We start from the raw sequence: 24,784 nt of genomic DNA, 5'->3' as shown, positions 1-24,784 counted from the left end.
CACTAAGCAACATGATAATTAGTCAAAAGAACAAGGGGATATTTAGATGTTTTAAAAGAGAGCTGAAAGGAACTAGAGATCACCTTCTAGGCCAATCTGTAGAGATGGAGAAATAGCCTTTAAGGTTAAATGATGTAAGTAGCAGACCTAGGATTCAGACCAGGGTTCTTTTGACTCTGGGCTTATTTCAGGTCAATCCCACATGAAGAAAGATTAAACTTGCTCTTCTTGGTTCCAGGGAGCTAAACTAAGAATGGGCAGAAGTGTCAGACATTCAGATTTAGACTCGATATTAGAAAAAGGTTCCTATGGAGATTTTTAGAAATGTCATAAGAGGCTTCAGAAGCTAATGAGAAGATTGCATCAACGAATGTCTTCAGGTAGAGGCTGGGACCAGTTTTTTTTGATGTTTGGAGGGAATTTTTGTTCTGAACTGGCTCAGGTAACCTCAGAAGCCCCTTCTAATGCTGAGATTTTGTCAAATGTCCTATAGTCGAGGAAAAAACATTTATAGAAGAAGGGGGGATAAACTAACTGATCTTTCTGATGCCTCCTAACTCTGGTGTTTCTTGAGTCTTCTTTCACTGCATTGGTCTTTCCATCCTCTACCATTTGAATTGGGAAAATCCCAGGCTAGGCACCCAAGACTAAGGGATTCTTGTCTCTACTTTGCCGCCATGTATTTATAAGAAACTCTTCTAACATATGCTCCGCTCGAATGGGAAGGGTATTCAGGTGGTGGTGGAGGGGAGAGCACTGGACCTGAATCTTTGCCTTTGAAAGTATCATGCTCTCTCTTCTCCTTCGCCTCTTCCACTCCTCTAGACCTTTATCTGTAGGTGAAGCACTTTGCCTTCCCTGTTCTTTTTCCAAAGAAGTAAGGAGCCCAGTCGATCCTTTGGGTGAAATTCTCCAGCCATAATGTGCTTTTTCTTCTATCCCAGTACAGCCAACACCAAGCAGGCTGAACCAGTAGTCCTAACCTTGGTATGGGGATTGGATAATCTTTGGTACTCCTTTAGCTTTCAAGACACCCATCTCAAGTATATCAATACAATTCTGGTTAATCTTGTGTTGTCCTTAACCTACTCTGGAAGTGCAGATAGGCTGGGCTGGTCCCTCCCATTATTCTAGATAAAGGAGACTGACTCTGAGATATAGAATAAGCATTCACCTTAAGAGTTATAATTCATAATATACTACCTTTTTAGTATTCAGGTCTCTAGACTTTCTATCTGGGACTTGGCACTAACCTATGGGGAAGGGCTTTTAAGGTCTTTTCTTTTCTCTGCTCCCCTCCTTAGGTTGCAGGACTTGACCCTTTACAACCCTGAGAGAACCATCACGGTTAAGGGCTGTATTGATAATTGCTGTAAAGCTGAGCAGGAGATTATGAAGAAAGTTCGTGAGGCCTATGAGAATGATGTAGCAGCCATGAGCGTGAGTATTTAGAGGAATAGAAGAACCTCCTGGGGGAACCTCCCCTTTTAGTTTTCTGACCATCTGTGAGTCTTGTGTGAAGGAGATTGAGAAGTCAGTTCTGTGGTAATAAATCTTTTCTAGCTTTCTAGGTCATTGGAAGCTGGGGGATGAGGTTGCATGTTGGTGACTTGAGAAAGCCCTTTCTGGGGAACATGAGAATGTTCCCAAACCTTGCTGCCTTCTCACCTTAAGGATGTGTTAAATGCAGTTTTGGAGCTTAGAAGAGAGATACCCTGTAAAGTGTGGTAATGGACCTCCCTGCAAGGCACTATGATATAGTGGGTAAAGGGTTAGTCTTAGAATTAGGAAGATCCAAGTTCAAGGCCTTCCACTGGACATATGTTGGGTATGTGACCACGGACAAATCTTAAGACTGCTCAAAGGAAACCACCCTCCCTACAAAAAGAAAAAAAGAAAAAGGGAAAAAATATTTAGTATTAGTGAATCTATCTACCTACCTGTGTGTGTGTGTACATACACACATATACACATATATGTACATGTACACACATATATGTGTGTGTATATGTTTGTGTGTGTGTGTGTGTATATAAAATACCCCAGAACCTTAGATTCCAAATTTGAAGTACTTAGAGAGTTAATATACTGAGGTTTAAAGAGGTAGTGTGATAGAGCGAATAGTATTGACCTTGAATCCAACTGGACCAGGACTCAAGTACCCTCTGATATAGACTAGCTGTAAGTTGCAGAATCTCCTGACCTGCCTGGTAGAAATAGCTTCCTCACCTGGGAGTTCTCAGTATTGATGAAATCACATACCCAGTTCCCATCTTTCCTCTCCCATCATTCCTCATTCACGCTCTTTCTGGTAAGTTTGCCCGTGGTTACAGCCCAGCACCCATGAAAACAGGTGTAATTGCCATATGGATCATTTGGCCTCACAGACAGGAAAATTCTGTTGCTGAGTCAGAGCCACCTCCCGGATAGGCAGCCATTAGTTACAAAGGAGTGGTAAAGCGGTAAGTGAATGTGCCTGGCCTCGTATTGCCCATGGAATTGTGTCCCATTGATGTTGTGTCAGGAGAAAATTCTTTGTGTGTGTGTGTGTGTGTGTGTGTGTGTGTGTGTGTGAGGTAGTCAGGGTTAAGTGACTTGCCCAGGGGCCAGGGGTCACACAGCTAGTAAGTGTGAGAAAATTCTTTAAAATTTTTCCAGAGTGATATAAGTGGGTAGAGTGTAGGTTTGTAGATCAAAGGGATCTTTGTCTAGTCTGACCCTACCCATTTTACAGATGAGGAAATAGAAGCCCAGAGAAGGTTATAGAAGACATAAACAGCAGAGCTGAGATTCGAATCTGCATTCCGCTTCAGTGGCTATGTTTATTTTTGTCTATGTGGTCTGGTTAGACTGTGGCTGTTTATAAAAGGAAAGGGTGTTTTAATTTTGAATGTGTAAGAAAAAATATCGGGGCAGTTAGGTGGCGCAGTGGATGGAGCACTGACCCTGAAGTCAGGAGGACCTGAGTTCAAATCTGGCCTCAGACCAAACACTTGACACTTACTAGCTGTGTGACCTTGGGCAAGTCACTTAACCCCAATTGCCTAAAAAAAATCATCTAGGCAGATTTATGAAAGTGCACATATCCTTCCTTATATGGTCCTTTCTGAAGTGCCATGAATACTGGTTATGGCTATACTGCCAGGCTCGTTGGGGTGTTGGGGAGAGAAGGACTGGCTAAGTCACATATCTTTTCACCACTCGGGGATGAGAAAGGACCTCCATAAATTGCATCTTTTTCAACATTTCTTCTTCAGCTACAATCTCATTTGATCCCTGGCCTCAACTTGGCTGCTGTGGGCCTCTTCCCGGCCTCATCCAGTGCTGTTCCTCCACCTCCAAGCAGTGTCTCAGGGGCTGCCCCCTATAGCTCCTTCATGGTAAGTAGAAAAATTATTTTCAAGGGACCCTCTGAGATGTTCATTTCCCAGCTTTCTCCTAAAGGGTTAAATCTTTCTTTATGGACACCTGATCCTGAGAATTCTTCTAAGTAGTGTTTGAGTAGAGTGGGCTAGCATTCTCCTGGAGCGGCAGTTTTTTTATATGCCTGCCTTGAGAGTCCGCTTACACCAGTATCCTCGGGTACTGAATCATATGTCATATGCCAGCCCAGGGTGTTCCCCTAGTTTGTTAGCAACCTAACATTTTCTGTAATCTTTCTCTATGCCTTCCTAATGCCAGTTGCATACCTACAGGTACTATCTCTGTCCTCTGGCCACACTGAGGGCATAAAGAAACTGTTGCCTCTGGGCTAGTCCAGCTAGTTACTAGGGAGGGTGGTATAGTCTCTTAGTTATATATGCCTTTCCCCTCCTGGGTTTAGTCACTGGGGATGACTTTAGAGCATTAGCAGGTCCTCTTGGTAATGTCTGTTGTCTTGGCAGCAGGCTCCAGAGCAGGAGATGGTCCAGGTATTCATCCCTGCCCAGGCAGTGGGTGCCATCATTGGCAAGAAGGGCCAGCACATTAAGCAGCTGTCAAGATTCGCCAGCGCCTCCATCAAGGTGATTTGCTCAATTTTTTCTGTTCTGGGGCAAGAGTTCATCCCATCCCATTCTAACCCTCCTCCAGGTGCTTCAAGGAAGTTTGCATCCAACTTGGAGAATTTCTATATGTCTGTACTCAGTCACTTCTCGAGGCAAATGGTGCCTCTTGCTTGTGCTCAAAGAACTGCCTTGGAAAAATTTTTCATGCTGTGCTTTGAGGGCCATGTTGGAGGAATGGGTTCCTTTGAAAAAGGAAAACCAGTGTGGTCAGAAACATTTAATAAATCATAGAATCAAAGTAGTTTGAAAAGACTCTCAAAGGGTCATCAAATCCCAATTAGTACCCTAAGGGGAATCACTACGATATATCTTTAACCTTTAAGGTTAAAGACCTCTCATTGCTTAATGGGGGGAGGGAAATCAGTGTTCACTTCATTCATACTTTTGCTTGTAGGCAAAACCATCCCCAACTAGCCCTTGGAAGCTTTGGGATGAGAATTCATCCCAGCTTGGGTAATCTTCCTTAAAGATTCAAAAGCTCATTGATGTAAGCTTTTCAACAGTTATGCTAGGAAGACTAGCCTTTGTCTCTCTCTATTATGGATTTGCTGATGGAAATAATAATTTGTGGGTTGGTAAAGTTGGAGTACTGTATGTTTGCCTCTTCCCCTTAGGAGGAGGAAGGAAGGCTATTTTTAGTTGTCTCTTTTTTAGTTGTCTCTTTGACTTGCCTGTTTGGGTTTCCAGATTGCTCCTCCAGAGACCCCGATTCCAAAGTTCGGATGGTCATCATCACTGGACCCCCAGAGGCTCAATTTAAGGTATTTCCAACTCATTGCTTTCTTGAGGATGAAATGAAGTCTAGGGTTGTTCAGGAGGCAGTCTATATTGCTACTTTTAGTTCTCAATTTATCTTGTCAAGTACTTGCCAAATTGTTAAAACTCCACCTACTACGCTCATCCCAGTAGGCCACAGGGCCACAGTTTGCTGTTTCTAAAATTTTTTTTATTGTTATCCTCAAAGTCACTTGTATTCTAATCTCCTTTTCTCTAATCTTTTACAGCTAGAATTAGGGATCTTTTCTTCCTTATCATTGGGTTTTAGTTCCCAGAGAAAGTCCCCAGCACTCTATTCCCTGCTTGGCTTCTAGGGAAAGTAGGAATTAGTCAACCCTTAAGTGTTAGAGCAGAAGAACAGGCTGGATTGAGAGAGCTAGGTAGCTTTCCAGGTCCTCTCAATTCAGGTCTTTGCTAAATTGTTATTTATTTTTTTGTTTGCTTTTTTTTCCTCCACTAAATTGTTTTGTGATTTGTTTTGAGGGGTCACTGTTATATTCCTGATTCATTCCCAGATGCAATAGGACTCATTCTTTGATTGCCTTTTCTCTTTTTCCTCTGTGGTAGCTTGGATCATAGAAAATTGTAGGGCATCCTACCAGGGTCTCTAGCCAACAGAGTAAGAATAAAGAGCAACAGATTTCCCAGCTCACCTTCCTCACTGTCTCACCTGTAATTTCTACTAAACCCATTGTAGTTGGGTAGGTGGTTACCCTGGCCTGGGAGGGGTTGCAGGGGTGGGGAGCCTGCAGCCTCGAGGCCACATGTGACCCTCTAAGTCCTCAAGTGCATCCCTTTGACGGAATCCCAACTCAGTTTGGGGCCACACTTGAGGGCCTAGAGGGCCACATGTGGCCTCGAGGTCACAAGTTCCCCACCCTGGTTAGAGAGACATAGAGATATAGGTATGGCTAACTTGTCCATTTGGTTTTTCCCTCTCCCACTTTTGCCTTAAGTATAAGAAACTCAGTGTTATAGACCCATCCTTTTTGTCCAAGGAGGACTTCTGCTTAACCCTCTCTTATCTCCTTAGGCTCAGGGAAGAATCTATGGAAAGCTCAAGGAAGAGAACTTCTTTGGTCCTAAGGAAGAGGTAAAACTGGAAACCCACATCCGGGTGCCTGCATCGGCAGCTGGCCGAGTCATTGGCAAAGGTGGCAAAACTGTGAGTCATGGAAGGTGGTGGGGAGAGGGAGGCAGGGCATATGGAGAGGTTTGGACCTCACCACCCAATCGAATGGCAAAGTGGAAAGAAAGGGGTCCTAGACTTGGACTCAGAGTACCTGAACTAAAATGTTGACTACTGGTGTGAGCCATTTAACTATGCCAAATGGGAAATGGGAAGTGGAGGGGGCTAAGGAGTAACTATATGGACTTGATCATCTCTGTTTTTAACATTCCACGATTCAGATACTGTGTTTTACTGAACAAACATCACAGCTCTCCCTTACTTAGCAACTCTGACCTTACTGCTCAGCCATTTGACTCTTTGATGAACCTATGGCTCAGCTCCCCACTAACTTCCCTTGGCCTCCTCTTTCCTCTTTTTCTTACCTTTTGACTCTGTTCCCTCTCCACTCTTCAGTCCTGATAGCACTTTGTCCTTGTCTATAGCGCTCTTATTCCACTAACTAACCTGCCCCTTCATTTTATCCAGGTCAATGAGCTGCAGAACTTGACTGCAGCTGAAGTGGTGGTGCCCAGAGATCAGACTCCTGATGAGAATGAGCAAGTCATTGTCAAGATCATTGGACACTTCTATGCTAGCCAGGTAGGACGTTTGGGAGGGATTCCTAGGATTTCCCAGGAAGAGAAGCTTCCTTTGGTTCCTAAGAACAATCAGAGACTCTTTTAGGAATATGGTTGAATCCATTCCTGTGCCTCTTGGTTGGGTTTCATCTTTCTTTTGGCCTGAAGAAGGTATCTGCTGATTCATGAAAACTTCTGAGGAAAGACAAAACTTTAAGTCCTTTACATTAATTGTATCTATACTATTGGGAACTCTTGGATTCTATCCTTACTCCTGCTCAATGAAGTTCTAACTCCTCTCCTCTCCTCTTCTTTAACCCTCAAATAAAATCCTACAATGTCAGTGCAGTGTAAGTTGGAGCTAGGTTGTGAAGGGCTTTCAATGCCAGAACAAAGGAGGCTATCTATTTATTTATTCACTTATTCATTCATTCATTCATTCATGCATCATGCATGCATGCTAGCCAATGGGGTTAAGTGACTTGCCCAGGGTCACACAGCTAGTAAGTGTTATATATCTGAGGCTGCATTTGAATTCACGTCCTCCTGAATCCAGGGTTGGTGCTTTATCCACTAAGAGCTGCCCCTGGAGTTTGGTTTTGATCTTAGAGGCAATAGGGAACCATTGGAGTTTCTTGAGTAGGTAAACTGACAGGGGCATGCTTGAGGAAAATCTTTTTGTCAGCTTCGAGGAGGGATAGGATCGAGAATAGAGACTTGAGGCTGAGGGGAAGCCAATTAAGAGGCTGTTGTGATCATTGTTTATGGTATTTGCTCTTAATAATTAATTCTAATAGGGCAGGTAGGTGGCACAGTGAATGGAGTACTGGTTTGGAGTCAGGAAGACCTGAGTTCAAATTCAGCTTCAGACTTTTGGTTTGTTGTCTATTGTCCATTCTCAAAGAGAACTAAAATGACATCACTATGTTGGGGTAAAGGTACAATGTGTCTGTCTGTGCCTGATCAGACCAATACGAACTCAGAACACTCTACCACAGGTTGGGCACAAATAGTCCGTATGTGTGTATCTCATGTATCTTTTGAGTTACTTCAGCTCTGCTTTGCTTGTAGACCGCAGTGTCTTCTTTGTGGATACACTATGCTTGGACCAGTGTCTCCTGTGTCTAATAATCAATTTCAAAGTTCTTCAGAGAGACCTTGAGAGTGTCCTTGTATTGCTTCTTCTGACCTACATGTGAGCTCTTGACTTGTGTGAATTCTCAGTAAAATAGTCTTTTGGGCAAATGTGCATTTAGTTTACTAGTGCAGACATTTGCTAGTTGTGTGAGCCTGAACAAGTCATTTAGCCCTACTTGCCTCAGTTTCTTCATCTGTAAAATGAGCTGGAGAAGGAAATGGCAAACCACTCCAGTATCTTTGCCAAGAAAACTCCAAATGGGGTTGTGAGGAGTTGGACACGACTGAAACAGCTTAACAACAGCAACTGCGAAATTAATTTCATAGCCCTTTCAAGTTTGGAAAGTGTTTCACATGTTTCTTCATTTGAACTCCATACTGACCCTGAGTGTTACCAGTAAAAAATGTCTGAGGCTAGATTTGAACTCAAGTCTTCCTGCCTCCAGGCTCACCCAGTGCTCTATCCATGGTGCCACCTAGCTGCCCACTACCAGCATTTAGGAGGATCAGAAAGACTTGTCATAGAGGATGAAATTTTAGCTTGCACTTGAAGGAAGCCAGGGAAGTCAGGAAGTAGAGGTGAGGAAAGAGTATTACAGGCATGGGGAGCAGTCAGTGAAAACGTTGGGATTTTTATAAGTTACAACAAAGAGGCCAGCGTTATTGGATTGCATGATACTTGGTGGGGGGAGTGAGATGTTAGGTGGAGTGGGGGAGGCTTGAGGCAGACAGACCAATCGAATGGCTGTGGGCAGCTAGGTAGCCCAGTGGGTAGAGCACCGGCCTTAGAGTCAGGAGGACTTGCATTCAAATGTGGCCTCAGACACATAACACTTACTAGCTGTGTGACCCTGGGCAAGTCACTTAACCCCAATTGCCTCCCCCCCCCAAAAAAAAAAGAAATAGCCTAGGTGTGAAGAGATGGGCGCCTACATAAATGTGGTAGTAGCTTCAGGAGAGAAGGGGCTGTGCATATATGAGATATGGTAACAAAAGTAAAGTACCTTGGCAACATATTGTATGGAGTGGGAGGTGGGGGGAGGATATGTGTGAAAGAGTGAGGAGCTGCATGATGGAAAATGCTATTCACGTCTAGAGAAAGAACTATGGTGTCTGAATCCAGATCAAAGCACACTCTTTTCCTCTCTTTTTTCCTTTCTCATGGTTTTTCTCTTTTGTTCTGATTCTTCTTTCACAACATGAATAATGTAGAAATATGTTTAATATGATTGTACATGGGGGCAGCTAGGTGATGCAGTGGATAGAGCACTGGCCCTGGATTCAGGAGGACCTGAGTTCAAATTTGGCCTCAGACACATAATACTTACTAGCTATGTGACCCTGGGCAAGTCACTTAACCCCATTGCCTAGCCAAACAAAATACACACACACACACACACACACACATACACACACACACACACACACACATACACATATGTATATGTGTATATATGCACATTTTTGTATATATATGTATGTGTATGTATATATATGTATATGTGTGTGTGTATATATGTATGTATATGTGATTGTACATGTATGGCTTATATCAGATTGCATGCTGTCTTGGGGAGGGAAGGGGAAAAGTTTAGAACTCAAAAGTGAATGTCAGAAACTAAGAATAAATTAAAAAAGAGAGAGAGAGAGAGAGTCCAAAATGACGTCTAGCCTGCAAGCCTTGATGACCGAGAGGCTGATGGTGCCCCCAGCAGTAAGGGAGAAATTCAGGGGAGAGTCCGGTAAGGAGTTCAATTTTGGATTTGTTGAGTTTAAAATGTCTACAAGACATCCACTTTGAGATGTCTCTTGTGAAGTTGGAGGTTAGGAGACAAGACAGGTCAAGGCTGGATAAACAGATCTGAGAATAATCATCGCGGAGATAAATGGCTGAATCTGTAGGTGCTGATGAGGTCACCAAGTGAAATAGTGTTAGTAGGAGAAGAGGGCCCAAGTCAGAGCTCTTGGAATCATCTTCCTTTAGTGGGCCTGATATGGATGAAGATATGCAGCAAAGCAGACCGAACAAAGATCAGAAGGAGGAGAACCTGAAGAGAGTAGTGTTAATGGAAACCTAGAGTGAAGAGGTTATCGAGGAGAGGAGGGTGATCTGGCCGTGTCAATAGATGAACTGATGGTGGTGTCATTTAACCCTAATGTTATCCCTCTGCCTCAAAGTTCCTTAAGCACTTGGTTCTATAAGATGAGTTTGTACCTAATCTGTGAACTCTGGAGGTTTGAAATACTAGCAAATGAGCTGATAGAGGGACTTGGAGACTGGGGATGTATTTTAGTGTCTATCGCCTTTTTCCAGCTGTGATTTTCTTCAGAAGCCTGTGTGTCTGGGGGTTTTGAGCTGCCCTGACTCCCCTCTAACACTGTCTAACTCATTCTCATTTTTTTCCCTGGACAGATGGCTCAGCGTAAGATCCGAGACATCCTTGCTCAGGTGAAGCAACAGCACCAGAAGGGACAGAGCAACCAGACTCAGGCACGGAGGAAATAATCTGCCTCCAACTCTATTGGCCCAGGACGAAAAAAGTAGAAGTTAAAAGAGAGTGGCAAGCTTAAGAATGAATGGGAATCAGGGATACTCAATCAAGTTATCAGATCAGATTTTCCTACTCCTTAAAACAAATGTTTTAGTAAGGAAGACCGATTATTCCAAAAGACCAAATCAATGGGCTCAACCCTATGGTCTGCCCTCTCTCTGGGCATTCCTCATCCAAATTATAGTTCAGGGTCAATTGCTTTTAAATGTGGATTATGCTTAAGCTCTTGTTCTCCTAGACTGGGGAAAGAAATATGAATGCCCCATGTTGAGAACCATAATGGGACCTCTTGGAAAGGTCAAGTTTTGTCTTTGAAAAGAATACCCCAAAACCCTCCCCCTCATTTGATGAAAGTATTCCTTACCTCATGCCTCAATGGACTGTATTTACTCATGGTGGTTTCACCTTTCTTGCAATGGGAAAATGGTAACTGTTGATGAATGTGGACCATAGCCATAGGTATTTCAATATTGCCCTAAAGGGGGAGCCCATTATCCTGGGGAATAGAGTGTAATAACCATTCTTATTCTTTAAATGCAATAGAAAGGGGAAAAGTTTGAATTACAATGATCCACATTTAAAAGAGTTCCTTGGGATTAATCTGAAGCAGATGACTCTGGGGGAGAAATTGACACGATTTCCTTAGACCTTATTAGGGTTTTCCCCCATGAAGCTCCCCACCTACCACATGGATCCACACATGTGGCACTGTGTCCATGGCAGGGGGCTGGCTGCCATCCCTGATTCCCATCACTCTCAGGCTGATTTTATATTTTTAAAAGTCTGTTTTAATAATTGGATGTGAGAACTGAGCAGCAGGTGACGATAGTTCCCCATTGGCAAAGCCTCAGCTCCATTGAGGACCTGGGTAATCCCATGGTGCTCCCCAGCCCTGGCCCTTGTGGCTGGGATGAGATGATATCAAGTCTCTCCTATGGTATCAGGGGAACAGACAAAGCTGTGGGGAGCATTGACTGGTCTTGGGAAAGCTCATGGAAAATGAGGAATTGAGTAGTCCCTCTTCAGTCCTCTCTGAGGACGGGACTTTGACCTCTATTTGCTGAGCTCCATAGAAATGTTAAGTCCATTAACTAGCAAGTGCTCCTCAACAATCAGCCCATCAGAAAGGGATGCTGCTGTTCCTATTTTCTCCTGATGGATTATTTGTGTAGCTGTAAGCTTGTGTCCTCCCTAGCTGCTGTTGGCCCCCCAAAAAAAGGTGCTAAAAAAAAGTTTAAAACCTAACACCCTTGGGAACCAAAGGGTTAAACAAAGATAAACTCACTTTCCCAGGTTTAACAGACATGGGTTTGGAAACACTGACAAGGCCAAAGGAAGGCAGTAGCTGACAGTTTCACTTAGATCCATCATTACATGGTGGTGGGAATAACCAGCGTAGGTACCATCTAATTAGCTGATTGTTGCTGGACACCAAGCCAGGTGATGAACTTTGTGACACCCTGGAAAATGCTGTCGCGTGTGTTGGGAAGAGAAGAAGGTCTGTGCATGGGTGGGAAAGCCACATGCATGAAGTTACCTTCCTTCCCACCTTGCAACAAAACCCAAGATGTGGGCGGAGTCAGGTGATGCTGTGTGTGATAGTAAAACTACCTCAAGGTATGAAGTTACCTCAGCAATTGTCCCCAACCACCCTTTTTTTCCTTTTTTTTGTTCCCTTTTTCCTTTTTTTTCTTTTTTTGGCTTGCTGATATTTTATATAAGAGAGAAAAACAAAAAAGCAAAAGAAGCTGATAGTCTTGAATATTTTATTTTTTTAATGAAAAAAAAAAGAAAGTTATGTTTCATAAATTTCTTATACATGAGCCAGTCACCAGATAGGAACTCTGTATGGAGAACAGGCCTAGTGGGAGAAAGACTGCTGGTGCCCTGAGGAACTTTCCTGGGGCAACGCTAGGGAAAATATTGAAGGTGGTGGGATTCAGCTGCTCCACCTCAAGTTAGACTTTCAGAGTCCAAAATTGTTTGCCCCAGCTGGAGAAGCCTTGCTGTGTGCTGTGGAAGGTCTCACAATGGCCCTCATCAAGATCAGGATATGTAGCAGCCAACCACTTTTGCCTCCCCAGCCTTCATTTTCCTTGGGCAAAGACCTTTCCAGCTGGTTTTCTCCCACTTGTGGCACTGTTGAAATATTTTGCAAATATTGCCTCTGTTTTATCGAGGAGAAAAAAAAAAATCAAAAGCGGAACAAACCAGCCCTCTAAAAATTCCCCCAGTCTATCTGTGTCCAAAATTTGGGAGCCAAGACTTTATGCACAGAAGAAAAACAAAACACAGGGTTGACCCATCTGCCCCAAAGAGAGGCCTACCTGGTTTTTCATTATAGTTGCACTGTCTTTGTTCTTTTTGACCCAATTCCATCTTTGCTGCTCCTCTCACTCTCAACCTGTAGGGACAAACAGATACCGTTGCCTGTTCCCTCACCTCTTTTTCTTTGGAATGGTTATGGAACCTGGCTTGGAGCATTTTTGGTCTTTAATTGGTGACAGTGGTGGCAGCTTTTGAGATGTAGCCATTACTGAGGGACAGTTTTTCCATCAGCTGTCACAAGTTTGGTCTTTGCCCCACTCTATCAGGCTCCTTTCCAAGCTCCCACATCCATCTCTTCCTAAGAGATGAAGCAAACAGCATTTTGAGACAGAATAAGGCCAGTGTAATTTCGCTCCCTGCCCATCCTAATAGCAAAAAAGGGTCTCCCAATTTCTTTCAACCTCTGGCTCTACATACTTCATCCTAATTGAAGCAGAAAACAGTTTATTCAGACATCGGCAGTTGATGATTTAAAACCAATTTCCAGCAGCAAGCATGTTTTGATACCTGGTTCAGACTGTTTTATCAGAGAAAAAAATACCCCACAGTATATCTGACATCTTATTGTTGCAGCGTTCATTTTCCTTGGAATCCTATTCCCCTCACCTCCTCACCTCTCTCTTCCTTTTTGCCAATCTTGGTGTGCTGGGGAGAGCAGAGTGGGGACTTTGACTGTAATACACTACTCACTTGGACTGAGTGAGACATACATTCATAGGTAGCCTTAGTTTGCCTAGCAGGGAAATGAGGGGCGGGTGAAACTTCTGGGGAATACAGACTTTTGGTTATAAGCAGAAGGTTTGCAGAGGGATCAGAGACTCTACCTTGGGTGGGGTCTTCTTGTTCCCACTGGCTAACTGTAATTAGGGCAATTCTTTCGCCCACTCCCCACACATGGTGCCTTCACTTCCCTGTTGGTGAAGAGAGAAACAAACTGGCTAAAAGCACTTGGGAGATTTGGATGAAATGACTTGATAAAGGTGACTGTTTTAAAAGCCACTTCTGTGCTGAGATAGATACATATGTATTCTATATATTTTTAAGAAAGGACCATCTCTTCTCTTAGGATATTGTTTTTAATTCTTTGAATCCCATTGAAAAACAGAATGGTTTGATCCGCTGACTTACTTTGAAGCTGCATCTGCCAATCCCATCCTTTGCCATTTCTCACAAATCCCATCCATAGACCTATTCCCAAGGGCTTCAGCCCTAAAGGTCTAAGGCTGGGTTTTTTTTTGGCTTGTGTAACTCGACCCCTGTAAAATACTCAGGAGCAGATAGCTCATCCTACCACCCCACAACTTCCTTACCCCAATTATAAAAAAATTAATCTTAGTACTTCCCCGTCTCTGAACTCTTCACGTATCAGGGAAATAGGGGCTTTTTTTTTTTGTTCCACTACCAAGCAGAACTGATTCTGTGTGGCCATTTTCCTCTGTGCCAAAGACTGACAGAGAGAGTGACCATTTCCAGAAGAAAGCAGTAACTGTTCTCCCGACCTATTTTGGCATGAGTGTTGGAGAAGGGGTCTGGAAGAAGTTGGTCTGAGAAGGAGGAATGCTGACAGATGAGGCAAAAGTTTTATCATAGGCTCTGTTCTATGGGGGAGATCTAGAAGTGGCTTTTGCCAAGGGTAGAGAGTTCAAAAGGGGGCCTGTCTTAATGGGATCCCCCCCAAGGCCATTTGGCTCCTGGTTGCACTTTTGGGAATGACAGGGAGTTGAGGCTCTGAAGATCTGAGCACCTCCTGCCCAACAGCTTTTCTTCTTGCCTCACTGTTCACTGCAAAGGAAAGTGGAGGCAGTGTTGGTTAAGGGAAGAAGCGGAGTCTTGTGGGGCAAAACAAAACTCAAGCACCCGATACCTGGTCCGATTCCCTACTCTTTCATGAACTTCTTTCTCCTCTCCCCCCCCCCCTTCTCACACGACATAGCCCTCTGCCAAATGGGGGAACAGAAATGCTACTTAACTACCTCACTGAACTGATGGAAGAGTTGGTGGGGAGAATGTGAGAGAAGAGCCCAGAGCTCTCCCCCAATGTTGTTAGGGATTAGTAACAGCATCTCCAACTTCTACCTGTCTTTCCGCTCTCATAAAGGCAGGATGACTCCTCACTTTCTTCCCCTCCATCTCCAGTGTTTTTCTGAGCTTTCTGACTCCCTTCCCCTTTTGCTCAGTTCACTCGAGTAAATATTCAAACAGATGACAGTTTGGTGTATTCCTAAGGAAGCAGTCAGGGGTCAGGAAGCCTTTTTACCCAACTAGGCACCAATAATAAAAAGGTAGCAGAATGATCCCTCTGTTACTAGGGGACAGACTCAAGCCATTTCCCTCCCAGATACATCCATCCTTTAGATGCAGAATAATTATCCTAAACACAGACTAGGAGTGACACCAGTTGAAGACTTCAGTTTCTTTCCTTCAGATACATAAGGCTTCTCATTCGGGTGCCCAAGAACAGGAAGGAGGCCTCAAGACTGAAGATGGATTTGGAAGGGTGAGGGGAGTTTTGGAAAGGATGATGGCAAGAAACCAGATCCTTATTCCATGCCTCCCCATCTCTCCTCTGGCTCTTATTTAGCACCATCCCTGGGGCAAGATTTATTGGCAGCACCATCCTCTAGGGCTGCCATGGGAGTGTTGTTCCCAGATGGATGAGACAAAGAAAAGAAACAAGACAGAATGTTTTTTTCTTAAAGGAATAAGCAGGAAGCTCCTTATGAGCATGTAACCACAGGTGAGACTAGGAGTAAAAATGGACTAACTACCTCAATCCTTACAATAAGATTGGAAGGAAGAGCAGGGACTACGGATGAACGGGTGAAAGGATCCACCCTCCCAGCTGCCTGGAGAACACCAGTTGAGGCCCCAGCTCCATTTGGTAACTTTGTAGGGTAGGAGTGGGGATTGGTAGGGCCACTAGCAGCCCCAACTCACACCTGACACATCTGGAGGCTGGACGAAGGGCACCACCACAACCATCACCACCACCAACCACCTTCCTTGCTCTAGAGCCCCACCTTGTTCTCACCTCCACTTCTTCAACCTGTCTCCCATTTTGCTTTAAAAGAGGGACGGGCAGAGGGAGAAGCTTTGGTGGGGCTGAGATTGGGGCTTGACCTCTCACCTACCATTCACTCAGCCCAAAAGGTGGAAAGGGGAGAGAGATTTCTTTGAAACTCCCTCAACCCCCCTGCCCTCAAATAACCCCTTTCCTGGGGGATCATTTTGCTTTGTGGGGAGAGGAGGTGGTGCAGGAACCCCCACCTGGGAGCTGAAGGGAACCCCTCCCCCTATCAGGCTCTCCTTGTCCCGAGGGAACTCCCTTTGGACAAATTCCCCTTCCCCCCACACCCTCCAGTGGCCCTCCTAGAAAACCCATTTTGATTTAAAAAAAAATCTACCTCTTAGCAAAACAATAGAAAAATTAGATAGTGGCAATTCCACAGACTGTAGGTTGGGGTGGGGGGAGGGATGGGGGAAAGATTTGTTTTTTCCAAAGAGAAAAAAAATATTACCTTAAAAATACTTTCCAAAAATATAAAAACCAAAAAAAAAAAGAGACATTTTCCAATATCCAATAGCCTGTCTACATTCCCCCAGTGATTTTTTTTCCCCTCCCTTAAATGCATTTCAATCTTCTGCAACTTTCCCCCCATGACCTCCCACTCTGAAGATATTCGATTTCCTTCTGGGTACAGCATTCCCCAACTATCCACAGTGGATCCCACCCTGTCCTATTGGTGAGCCTCACTTGGGCTCTTTCACTTCCCTCTCCCCAACATACCTGAGAATCAGGTCACCCCACAAAAGCCATTGCTTTGGAGGGCTCCACGCCTTACCCACCATTGCGCCTGTAAGGGGGGGAGGAACTTTTTTTAATGTAATATTTTTTGTGTAGTAAAACTTTTCTTCGCAACTTCATGTGTAGCAATGTAAACTAACTCTGGCAGGTAATACCTAAAAGAAATGCCTGAATCCCCCACTGGATTCTTCCACTTCATTTATGAAAAAATACACAATTCCTACAACCACCACTGATAACATCCTGGCCTTGGCAAAGATAACGCAGGCCATGAACCATCCCTTCCTGCCCCTACCCTCATGAATGCTCCATGTCATTGCTCCCTCCTCATTGGAGAAAAGGATTTTTAAGAAAGGGGTTGGGGGTGGAGTGGGGCTTGTAGTTTTGAATGTGTCTCAACTTAAGTGCTACCCTCTTTCTATGTGATTGTATTGCCTTGGGAAGTTGTACTTGACTGTAAATGACCTTTCTTTCTGATTGTACCCTCCCTGATCCCTCTGCTTTAACCCTGTCCTTTACTCTGTCCTCTGGGGAGGCGGGGCAGCTGGTTCAGACTTTTGGAGTTTGTTCTTTTGATTTATGTGGGCTCCAGTTTTCTTTCCAGTGAAGGTTGTTTTAGCCACAAACCGCTTTACTCCACTGTTTCCATTTTAAAATAAAAAGAAACTTATACTGACAAAGTACTGTCTATTTAGTTACTGGTATTGGGAACCATAGCCCTCATTGAAAGGGGAGAGGGTTAAGTCTTCTTATTTGATGGTCAGAGTCCCAGATTTTCACTGGTTTTAATTATTCAGATCCAGACACCTCTTTTACAGGTGAGGGGGCAGATGAATGAATGACCAAACCAAATAAAACCAAAGATAAAGATAATCCAGATGGAACTGTCTGTAAGTGAACCTCTACTACACGATATTTGGCTTCCTAAAGTGTTCTGTGTGATTCAGTTTCTGTGTCCCCCTAAAAGACAGTACAGTGATTTAAAAAAAAAATTATTGATGCCTTTTATGATCTATATCAGTCATTTCCAAATCCCTCCCTTCCCCCTTGTAAGCCTTCCCTTATAACAACAATCCAGTTGACCAAAACCAACTGTGTCTTCACCTCTTCTAGTGGTCAAAATTGGTCATTACAATCCCAGAGTTAAAACAGTGACTTTTGTTTAGTAACATTTTCCTGCTCTTCTCTGTCTCCCCATAAACAGATCATTGAAACTTCATTAGGGACTTCCAGGTTTGGTAGATGCCTCTCCTCTTCCCCCATCCCAATAAGTATATGGTTCTAGAGTATCATTTTTTTTTTTAGGCAATTGGGGCTAAATGACTTGCCCAGGGTCACACAGTAAAGTTCCAAGTGTTTGGTCCGAGGCCAGATTTGAACTCACATCCTCCTGACTTCAGGGCTGATGCTCTAGCCACTGCACCACCTAGCTGCCCCCCCAATTGTTTTTTTAAAGCAGATCATCACTTCTTCACTGTTCGATCTGATTCCCTTAGGTTTAGTATAGAATAAGGAGGAGACACATGTAGTGCTTTAAGGTTTACAAATTCTTTGCATATACTGTCTCATTTGGTTCTCCCCTGTGATGTAGGCTCTAGAAATTAAAGTCCATTTTATAGATGACAGTAAGGAAGCCCAGTCCAGAGGTGGGGAACCTGTGGCCTCGAGGCCACATGTGGCCAAGTCCTCAAGTGTAGCCCTTTGATTCGAACTTCACAGATTTTCTACTTGTTTCGATTCAGTCAAAGGGCCACACTTGAGGACCTAGAAGGCCCCTTGTGGCCTGGAGGCCAAAGGTTCCCCACTCCTGCTCCAGTCCCTTTAGTGCACATCCAGGACAGTATGCCCGGTGTTGTGGACAGGCCTAGTCTGACCCTATCTGAAGCATAAACCTGGCCCCTTAGGACACAGCCAGGATGAGCAATCACAGAGGCTCCTCTTTTGGAAGTGTTCAAATACTGCTTATCTCCTTATCTTTACCGTCTCCTAATCACTCCCAGTGTGGGCATCTTCAGAGATGCTCCCTGGCTATTCCACATTTTTATGCTCATATTCGTTCTTTGGGAAATAGTTTGTAGGTAGTGGGCTGCTAGGGTAAACAAGGTGGCCCTCAGGAAAAATCAGCCCTATGAAACATTCACCTCCTGAATGTGGGAAGAAACTCTGAGAGTCCAGTTGGATAAAGAGATTGGGGCTAGAGCAGGGTTGTCTCAGGTAGAGATAAGGAGATGCCAAGTCTGAGTCCAGGCCCAGTGCCACCTACCTGCCCTCATAAAATGAATGCCACATGGGAAAGTCTAGGGTCCGGTAAATGAATATAGACCTATCCAGAGAACTGAGGCACAGGCCTCTGAGAGTTCTTAGAGAAAAGGGATAGGTAAGGGGAGGAAGACAGAATTAGCAGTCTTGGAAAGAATCGAACAGATAAACCCAGCCCCAGCCAACGGGCTTTGGTGGGATCTCCATCTTTTGTCCATTGACTCCTGGGTGGGCCTCACACAGCTCTGTTTGCCTCTGTGTCTGGATCACCAACCTCTCACTGCCACTTCCCACCACTAGCTGGCAACAGAGACCCAGCTACTGCTGTTTGACTCCTTTGATGGTAAGAGTGGCTTAAGTTTTTTTTTTTTTTTGCTAGCCTTGGTACCCTGTTAATTCATTTTATTGACTTGCATTCCTTTAAAACTTCCAAATCTTTTTTTGCAATGCTTTAATTTTGTTTATTTTATAAATTTAGTAGTATTTTATTTTTTCCAATTACACATAAAGACAATTTCCAACATTCATTTTTTGAAGGATTTAAAACCTTCAGATCTTTTTTCATATGACTTGTTTATGTTTTCCCTAGCCTGCAATCGCGCTGCTGTTTTTTTTCTTTTCTTGTTTTTTGGAGGCAATTGGAGTTAAATGACTTGCCCAGGGTCACACAGTTAGTGAGTGTCACTTGACACTCAGACACTTGTCTGAGACTGAATTTGAACTCAGGTCCTCCTGACTTTTTTTTTTCTAAAATACAAGTGTAGGAATCTATGTTGATTGCTCCTAAATTTAATTTTATTAGACCTTTTAAGCCCATTATTAACCTTTTATTTATTGGCCATCCCTGCAAGCTTTATGTCCTCTGCCAATTTGGAGCATAGGCTGTCTTCATTTGAAGAGCTGTCACTGCCTTGTTTTACTTTCTCCCATCTGTGGGCTATCCCAGGTAGAGACAGGAAGATACCAAGATTGGAGATAAAGAAGTAACCCTGGGATCTAGGACTTTCCAGAATCACCACCAAACTCATATAAAAGTGTATTCCTTTGTCCCTTCTCCAATTCCCTTCCTGCTCCAATCAGTACACCTGAGATTCCATAGGGAAAGATACCTCAAGTCTTACCCAAGAAAAGAAGCTGGGATGAGAACAATTGCAGAGCACCTTCTTTTCAGGTACAGAAGAGGAAGGGTCAGCTTGGCTCACACCAGAAAAGGTGTGAGAAATGCCTGGCCCTGAAGAAAATAAACAAGGAATAATGACGGAAGGGAAGTGAAAGGATGTGGTCCAGTGGATAGTGCCACATCTAGAGCTAGAGAACCCAGCTTCAAATCCTGACTGCCACTATCTATGGGATTCTGAGCAGCTCACTTAATCTTTCCGAACCTCAGTTTCCTCAGCCATAAAATGAGGATGTTGAACTAAATGTCCCCTTCATTGGTAAATTTATGATCAGTAAAGCGATTCCAAGTGAACATCATTTCTCAAAGTCCCCTTGGCTCCGTTTAGGAAAAAACATCTTCCAGGAGAACAAAAGAAGGGGCCCCGTATAGTGAGAGAGATTGAGGCTAGGCTTCAAGAGATGCTTCCTCTGCCTTGGGGAGCCAAAGCGAGAGGGGAAGTGCTTTGCTAAGTTTACACAGTAAGGCTGAAGAGCTGAGACTGCAATCCTGTCTCCAAGCCCAGGCCTCTTTCACTTTAAAGGATCTATAACACATTTTAGTTTCCTTGGAAACTCCTCACTGTACTTCCCACTCTATCTGTTTACTGCTTCCAGATTCCATTCTGAGAGTTCTAAAACAAGCAAGACCCATAATTATTCTGGTTAGCATTCATTGTCCTCCAGCTGCCTTATACTCATACTTCTGTTCTAGCTATAATCCTGGAACAAACACTTTGACATGCAATAAAGATGTAGCCGCACCCCACCCTTTAGTTCTGCTTGTCTTTTGCTGTACACACATGCGCGCTCGCACACGTACACACACACACGTCTATATGTGTATACACAAAGTTTTTTTATATAGTTGTAGATAATTAGTAGACTTTAGTAGTATTTCTTTGCATTATTTATGTGGGTATTTCCATGTTTCCGTTTTTCATATTTGTTGTTTTTAATGATACAATTATATTGATACACCCTGATTTACTCAACCATTCCCCAGCTGTTGGACACTTAAAGGGTGTGCCCCAGCATGTCCCAAGAGGAGCCCCTCCCCATTGAGTTTCCTAGACAAATATGTGAAGTTCCTAGACAGAGTCTAAAGCCCTCATTGCTCCACTGCCAAGACCTTTGCTCTGGCAGTTTAATTTCTGGTTGGTACGCTTGAACTGCACTCTTAGTCTTTAAAACAAAGAGGTGGTTGAAAAAGGAAGGGCCACAGAAAAGTGAAGAAGGAATGGGGTGGTGTGTGTTTGCCTACAAACACACAATGCACCCAGATTCCTGGGGGGGACCTTTTCATCTATATAGCCCCTTACTGGAAGACCAGGAAGAGCTGGCAGAGTCCCAAGAGATATGCTCCAAAGAGAGGAGCTGGCACTTTTCAACATTCCTTTTAGACTATTCTGTGGATATCTCTCCTTGTCTCAGTCATCAATTGTCTTTGACACAGCCTCATCACAGCTCAAAATATGTTGGTTACAAAGTGGTAATTATCAAAGCTATGTTGTACAGAATTAAAAAAAAAAGTAAAATAGATAATACAGAATTAGAACCAAAGGTATATGGTGAATTTATATTTGAAAAAAATCAAGATTTCAACATTCCAGGAAAATGAAGTCAATTTAAAAAAACTTGTGAAAACTCAATAACCACATGATAAAAAATGTTTTTAGAACCTTTTTTCTAAATTAAAAAGCATTCATTTGTTCTCCTTCCCTCCCCCCAATGAAAAGAGAAAAATAAAAATCTTATAACAAATAAACATAGTTAAGCAAAATAATTTCACACACTGACCATGTCCAAAAATTGATATCTCATTCTATATTTTGAGCCTGTCACCTGTTGCTCTAAGGAGGTAGTAAACTCATACTTTATAGCGCACATACTAAGTAGGGATCGGGCTAGTCTGTATACTATATAGGAATAGAGACTAGATCTGTGATTTCACTGATATAGGGAGCTTTTTGGTGAGGTAATTTCCCTTTTTCAATTACCTTCTCTGTAGCTTATCCGCTCAGAGATTTCCCTAGATCACTCTGAGAGACTGGAATTTGCTCAGGATCACAGAACCACTGTGGGTCAAAGGTGAGGTTGAACCCAGGGCTTCCAGAAGTTGAGGCCAGCTGAGTCTGGCTTTCACTGAATCCCATTTCCCCCCAGCTTCATGACTTCTGGACTTCTTTGGATCTCTCCATGGTACACCCACACCAGGTAAGGTCTACTCCCACCCCCTAACTTTTCAGCTTCCTTTTGTGTATTGTCTTCACCCATTAGACTGTAAGGATCTTGATGTCAGGGATTATCTTTGTTTTTATTTGTATTTGGATCCCCAGCACTTAACACAGTACCTGACATATAGTAGGCACTTAATAAATGTTGATGGATTAATTGATCCATTGATAGATCGAATCTGACTTGAACCCAGGTCTTTTGACCAGCTAAGTTTGACTTTGAGGCAGTAGGCCAGGTCACTATAACAATTCCAAATGGATCAATGAGCCATCACATGAGCCATCAATGAGTCTGAAGGAAAATGGGAAGAATGAGGAATGATATAATTGTATCTCAATTGGCAAATGAAAAAAATTTATTGAGCAATGGACGAAATGATTGGATCCAAAATTTGTTGTTATTCAGTTGTGTCCAATCCTTTGTGACCCCATGGACTTGTCCATGGGGTTTTCTTGGCAAAGATACTGGAGTGGTTTGTCATTTCCTTTTCCACTGTTTCCTCATTTTACAGATGAGGAATGGAGGCAAATAGGAGTGAAGTGACTTGCCCCAGGTCACACAGCTAGTGTCTGAGGCTGGATTTGAACTCAGATCTTGCTCACTTCAACCTGAGTGTTTTGTTCACTTTACCACCTGGCTACCCCATAGCCAAAATAGATTGAGTTAATTATGTAAAAAATATACAAACTAACTGGGAAGGTACATAAACTGATCATTACAAAGCAGAAGACGTCAGGAGTAGTACATGAGATTTTATTATTTTGCCTCTACAGGTATATCTGTAAGTGTGTGTGTGTGTGTGTGTGTGTGTGTGTGTGTGTGCTGTGTGTGTGTGTGTGTATCTCCACTCCTTTAGAAAAGAAAGTGGTTTGGAATTTATGGTTTTATGTATTTTCCCCTTGTTTTGTATGTTTATTGATTTAAGCTGAGATTTTCATTCCTCTTCTACTCATGTCGCCCCAAAAAGAATAAATGATTCAGAGTGACTTAGGCACCTAATTCTCCTGACATTTGCCATCCAGGAATTCTCCCCAAGCCAGCATTTCAATCCTGAGCCCTGCCCAGTGCCTCAGTCTCCTCAAGCCAGTGTGCCTTGGCACCATCTCTAGGCTCAGCTGGCACAAGTTCTGCCCCTTAAACCATTTCTAATGTCAGACATCCCAGGCCTAGGTCCCTCTATTTTCCTGGTGTAGTTGCCCTCTACCTCTAGCCCAGACCCCACTCGGAATGCTTTGAGTTTCATACTGGCTAAAGGGAGGAGGCAAGAATACTGGCGGGAGGACACCCCAATGAAGAGACCAGCTGCTGACTCTGCACCGCTCTGCCAGTTCGGGCTCCAGTCAAGACATCACTCTTGTGATATCATTGGTCCTCTTCCAGATTGGTCTTCCCAGGGCCTAGCTTCTAGGGCAGTAGGCTGCTGTGGGAGATGACAACTATGCCTGATGCCCACCCCACTGCACCCCTGTTGGGTCCCAGTCTCTCCAGAGCACATGAGGACTCTTGGTCTAGGGGCCTAATGACAGACAGTTAAGGATGGATCCTTTCCCAGTACTTTTGGAGTTAAATAAGCCAGGCTGGGAGGCAGCATGGCTGCCTTGGGAGGACCAAGCTTGGCAGCCCCACTCTCCAGCTCCTGCTCTTTCTTTGCCCCTTACCAACAGCATCTGACCTCAGACTGATCAATGGAACAGAGCCAGTTGAGTGCATGCCCAAAATAGCTGGGCTTCCTTCTTCCCTAAAGCCAGCTTGCTTTTCGTGGAAAGAGCTGGGGGGGGGGTGCGGAACCAAGATGGCAGAGTGAAAGCAGTGACTTGCTTGAGCTCTCCCCCAAACCCCTCCAAATAGCCATAACAAAAATGGTTCTAAACAAATTCTAAAACATCAGAACCCACAAAAAGATAGAGTGAAACAAATTTCCAGCCCAAGGCAACCTGGATGGTTGATAAGAAAGGTTTATTGCTCTGGGCTGGGAGAGGAGTGCAGTGTGGGTGCACAGGCCACAGCAAACCTGGAGCAGGCCTCAGAATACTGAATTGTGGGCAGCTGTGGCAGTTTCCTGACTTCTCAACCCACGAATGCCAAAGACAACTTAGAAGGTCAGTGGGAAAAGTCTGTTTCTGGGGTAAGAGAAGCTTGGGGTCTCAGCCCCATTCCCCAAGGAGCTCAGCCCCAGGGTGGTGACTGCCTCCTGAGCTTCTGGCCCACAGACTGAAGGGGAATCTAGCGGCTGATCAGAGGAGGATTGCAGGGATCTCTTTGCCAGTGTGAGGCAGGAATTTCTTGCTTTGTCCGTGCTTGGATCTGGGTCACAGTTCTGGGTGGAGGTCCTGGGGTGAGGAGGAGAGCTGGGGAGAGGAAATTCTCCTCACAGTTCCAAGACAGAAAAGACTGCTTGTGGTTGGTCACTTATAGGCCAGAGTACAGGCCAGGAAAAGAGTAAATATCTTGACCCTTATCATACCACCTTGGAAGAACTGAAAATTTAGAGGTACCTACAAGTATCTCTGAAAACAGCTGTACAAACCCCCGAAGCTTGGGACAGTACATTCTCCACATTGGAAGCAGACTCTTACCTTAAAAAAGAGTTTAAAATGCAAGTAGTTGGCTGGGATCATGAGCAAACCTCACAAAAAGAGTCAGACTATATTATCTTACTTTGGTGATAAGGAAGATCAAAACATAGAACCAGAAGAAGACAACAAAGTCAAAGCTCCTATATCCAAAGCCTCCAAGAA

At 43.8% G+C, this 24,784-nt stretch overlaps 1 protein-coding gene across 1 annotated transcript in view; it reads left to right on the top strand.

The window, feature by feature from the left end:
- The window catches only part of IGF2BP1 (insulin like growth factor 2 mRNA binding protein 1), a 65,048-nt gene extending 47,974 nt beyond the window's left edge, over positions 1 to 17,074 (top strand). Inside the window, 8 exon segments of the mRNA XM_020997779.2 lie at positions 1,305 to 1,440; positions 3,258 to 3,380; positions 3,885 to 4,004; positions 4,734 to 4,746; positions 4,749 to 4,807; positions 5,857 to 5,988; positions 6,481 to 6,594; positions 10,123 to 17,074. Of these exon segments, the coding sequence (XP_020853438.1) occupies positions 1,305 to 1,440; positions 3,258 to 3,380; positions 3,885 to 4,004; positions 4,734 to 4,746; positions 4,749 to 4,807; positions 5,857 to 5,988; positions 6,481 to 6,594; positions 10,123 to 10,215 (790 nt within the window). The 3' untranslated portion in view covers positions 10,216 to 17,074.
- Positions 17,075 to 24,784: the final 7,710 nt, after the last annotated feature.

The sequence above is a fragment of the Phascolarctos cinereus genome, unplaced genomic scaffold (assembly GCF_003287225.1).
Source record: "Phascolarctos cinereus isolate Bilbo 61053 unplaced genomic scaffold, phaCin_HiC Scaffold_5;HRSCAF=322, whole genome shotgun sequence".
Classification (NCBI taxonomy): Eukaryota; Metazoa; Chordata; class Mammalia; order Diprotodontia; family Phascolarctidae; genus Phascolarctos; species Phascolarctos cinereus.
The sequence above is the reverse complement of the archived record's forward strand: the minus strand, read 5'-3'. Positions and strand labels throughout refer to the sequence as shown.